This window comes from Microtus ochrogaster, assembly GCF_000317375.1.
Source record: "Microtus ochrogaster isolate Prairie Vole_2 chromosome 14 unlocalized genomic scaffold, MicOch1.0 chr14_random_2, whole genome shotgun sequence".
Lineage (NCBI taxonomy): Eukaryota > Metazoa > Chordata > Mammalia > Rodentia > Cricetidae > Microtus > Microtus ochrogaster.
The window spans coordinates 15,635,278-15,639,249 of NW_004949097.1; the positions used below are offsets into that span (position 1 = coordinate 15,635,278).

Sequence of the window (3,972 nt, forward strand, 5' to 3'; positions counted from 1 at the left end):
AGAACAGAGAACAGAGAGAGAGAGGATAGAGAAAAAGAGGGAAAGCCCAAGGTCAGAAACCAGGCGTCTGCCAGACAGATGGACACTGAAGGAAGCAGGAAAGACGTACAAAAAGAAAGGTAAAATGCCCTGAGGCAAAAGGTAGATTAAGAGAAACATGTTAATTTAAGTTAAAAGAGCAAGCCAGAAACAAGCCTAAGCTAAACCGAGCATTCATAACTAGTAAGTCTCAACGTCACAATTTGGGAGCTGGGTGGCAGCTCAAAGGAAAAATCCTGCTATAGTTACCCACATAAACCAGTCAATGTTCCACTTCAGGGTATCTTGCTATTTCTTCTGCCTATAATGCTCTTTCCCTAGACCAGGTGTTCTCAACTTCCCTAAGGCTGTGACCCCTTAATACGGTTCCTCATGTTGTGGTGACCGTCAACCACAAAATTATTTTCACTGCTACTCCATAACTAATTTTGCTACTATTATGAATCATAATGTAAATATCTCATATGCAGATGGTCTTAGGTGACCCCTGTGAAAGGGTCCTTTGACACCTGGGGGTTGCGATTCACTGCTGAGAACCACTGCCCTAGAGAGTCCACACTGCTTGCTTTTCCGCCTCCTTCACGGCTGTGCTCCTGCCACTTTCTCCGGGAGGTCTTCTCCAACTGTCTTATTTAAAGCCAAAGGTTGAGCTATCCCAGAGATAGAGCACATGCCCGAACACTTCCAGGGCATAACTCCCACCAACAACATAAAATAACCACAATTCTGATCCCATTTTCCTGTTCCATTTTTTTCTCGTATGTCTTTATTAATTTGGACATAGAAATTGGACCTGTTGTGGAAAGCCTACAATCGCAGCTACTGGGGAGGCCGAGGCAGGAGGATCCCAAGTTCAAGGCCCTTCTGGGATACAATGCAGGTTTCAGGACAGCGTGGGTAACTTAATGTAAAAAATGTTTTAAAGAGGTGGGGAAGTAGTTCAGTGCCTGGTGAACAAGGCTCTATTTTCAATCTCCAGTACTGAAGGGGGGAAAAGGTAAGATAAAAAGGATATGTCTTCACTGTTTGTTTATACTAGGATGTAGCTCCGATATGGAAGGGACTTAATTCTCTCTACAGATGTTCTCTGAGCTTCTTGACAATCTACACCAACCTTTTAAAAATACATTATTATCTGAGCTCTCCAAATAGTGTGAACAGAAAGGCCAATTACATGTTACTGCAGAAAAGAAAACACAATTTGTATCCCAAAGAATATATAAGAGAGGCCAATGAGGTGTTCGACAGGCAAAGGCACCTGCTGCCAAATCTGATGACCTGAGTTCAATTCCTGGGTCCAACACAAGCGGGAGGAGAGAACCGAGTCTCAAGGTGTCCTCTGATCTCCTCTCTCGCCACAGAAAACAAGCATGCACCCATACACACATAAGATAAATAAATAGATATAATTTTTTTAAACTGCACATCAGAAGGGGCTGGAGAGATGGCTCAGAGGTTAAGAGCACTTGCTGCTCTTCCAGAGGACCTGAGTTCAGTTCCCAGAACTAAATAAACATCAGGTGCCTCACAACCCCCTGTAACTATAGCTCCAGGTGATCTATGTGCTCTTCTGGCCTCTGCTGGCACTTGCACTTTTGCACAGGTACAGATAAGTGTGCACATACACGTATGTATATCTATCTATATTTTAAAAAAAAACACATTAAAGGGTTAACGCATTAAAGGGTTTGCAAGATGGCTCAGAAGGCGAGAGCATTTGCCGCACAAGCCTAGAGACCTGACTTCAATTGCTGGAACCCACATAAACATGTCCTCTGTCCTACACATGCATGTTGTGACACATGCGCCATGACCCCCCCAACACACACACACAAAACACAGAGCATACACACACAGTAATAAACGAAAATGCACAAAATCTTTGTGTGTGTGCCTCACATTTTGTCATTTCTACAGAGTTTGTAGCTGTCTCTTCCTCGGGTACTGCTTTTTCTCCAGTCCTGTTTCTCCAACCTCCCCTGCCCTTTGTTGTTTCTGAAAAGGGGTCTCTCCCTCTGTAGCCCCAGCTGGCCTCAAACTCACACCAATCCCCTTGCCTCAGCCTGGTAAGTACTGAGACTACAAGCATGCGATACCATATTCAGCTGTGACAAAAAGTGATGAAGAGAGAAAATTTAAATTACATTAAAATAAAATGTTTTATGCCATCTGCATCACACTTGGAGAGTCCCAGGACACACTTTTTAGAAGGCGTTGTTTTGGCGTTAGCAGACAAAGAGAGGACACACACAGGCTTTTTTCTTTCATCAGTCACCTGGCATAGAAGGCCTCCAAGAAATCCCAGTTGTTTAGAAAAGGGATCTTAGAAACAGAATTCTCTTACCAGCCCAAGAGAAATCATTCTCCAAAAAAACCACTCTGCAGACACTTCCCCTCAACTTCATATCCCTTAGCAATGCCATTCATAACATGTACACGAAATCTTAGCTGAAGAAATAGTATGTTACATAATTACACACACGGGGGAAACCTGGTACTCTATTATCCTCTTTTCAGTAAATAAAACTACACTTAGTTTTTGCTGAAAACATTTTCTCTGAAGGTGACTTAATAAAAAGATTCTCAGCTAAGACGTGGGGCTGTATTTTTAAAGACTGAACAGTTTTGTTTACTACCATTTATTATTTAGTAAATTCTTCCCAATCCTCTCCTCAATGGAGAGAGAAAAATCTATACTGGTGCAATCAATGAGGGCCGCTATGTTCCAAAGCCGCTGTTCTGAAAGGCTATGACCTAAGTGTTTAGCATTGACACAGATAAAGTTCAGGTGGTAGGTGTCACGTGTCTCTCACCCTTTAAAAAAAAATCACGATTCAGATCCCACGGAGGAAAGGAGAGTGAAAAATGCAATCTGTTATTTCTCCCGTTCTGCTCCCCACACTGCGCATTCCCCCCCCCCCACGCCTCCATCATCATTCAACGGCCCGGGTTCCCAGTGCCGGTTCCCCAGCTCAGTCCCGCACTGCGTCACCGAATCAAGTCAAATGGGGGCCATGCTCCTACAGGGACACCTCGGTGATGACTCACGGTGCGCCCCTCTCGAGAAGGATCGTCCCACTACGTCAACTCAGGAACGGGGCGCGGGTGGGGGGGGAGGGGGGAAAAATCAACAAAGCACCGGGCCGCATCCCGCGCCAGCGTCCAAAGGTCCTCGCCAGCGCGCGGCACCGGCGCTGCCAAATCCACCGGATTCCAAAGGGTGACTCGGCCGTCATCGCAGAACCGGGGGGAGGGGTGGCGCCGGCCGAGAGCGGTCGGTCGGGGCCGCGGCAGCTGGGCCTCCCGCCCGAGCGGACCTCGCCGTCGCGCCGGGGTCCCGACCACAATTCAGCCTCCAGGGCCAAACTTGGCGAACCGCGGCACAGCCCGGTCGCGCGCGCGGGGAGCAGCGGAGGGGTCCGGCCCTCTGGCGACCCGCGCCGGGTACGCGGATCCCAGCGCCCACGGGCTCAGCCAGAGCGCGGAATTAACAACAATGTCATTACATCGCCCACGAGTGCCCGTCCAGCCCGAGTGCGGCTACGGCAGCCGCCGACTTTTTGTCTGTGGAGCCTGCACCTCGCCTCCCTTGCGCCTCCGCAGCCAGCCCGGCCTTACCCGCCAGCTCGTCAGGCTCCAGTCCGCTGTCCGCATCGATCCCGCACAGCACAAAGTAGTGCGCGAAGCGACAGGCAGCCGGGGAGGACCCCGAGCCCGGGCCCGGCGCCGCGCCGCTACCGCTCATCCCGCCGCCGCCTGTGCGGTCGTCGCCGCGGCTCGCGGAGGTGAACCGATGGGGAGCCGGGCTCGACAGCGTCGCAGGCTTCGCTCGCCGAGGAGGCCACCGCTGCCGCTCGGACCCTGAGGCGACCCCGGCGCGCCCAGGGCCGCGCAGTCGCCGGTATCGGGGGAAGCGGCCTCGGGCTCGCGCGC

General features: G+C 50.2%; 1 protein-coding gene across 3 annotated transcripts in view; it reads right to left on the minus strand.

The window, feature by feature from the left end:
* Dennd5b (DENN domain containing 5B) overlaps window positions 1-3,966 on the minus strand; it is a 120,127-nt gene extending 116,161 nt beyond the window's left edge. The window contains exon 1 of one of the 3 annotated variants that reach the window (XM_005364627.2): window positions 3,658-3,966. In XM_005364627.2, coding sequence (XP_005364684.1) covers window positions 3,658-3,784 — 127 coding nt within the window. In that variant the 5' untranslated portion in view covers window positions 3,785-3,966. The remainder of the gene's footprint in view (window positions 1-3,657) is intronic. The other 2 variants (XM_005364628.2, XM_026787881.1) reach the window with 2 other exon arrangements.
* Between the last annotated feature and the right edge of the window lie 6 nt (window positions 3,967-3,972).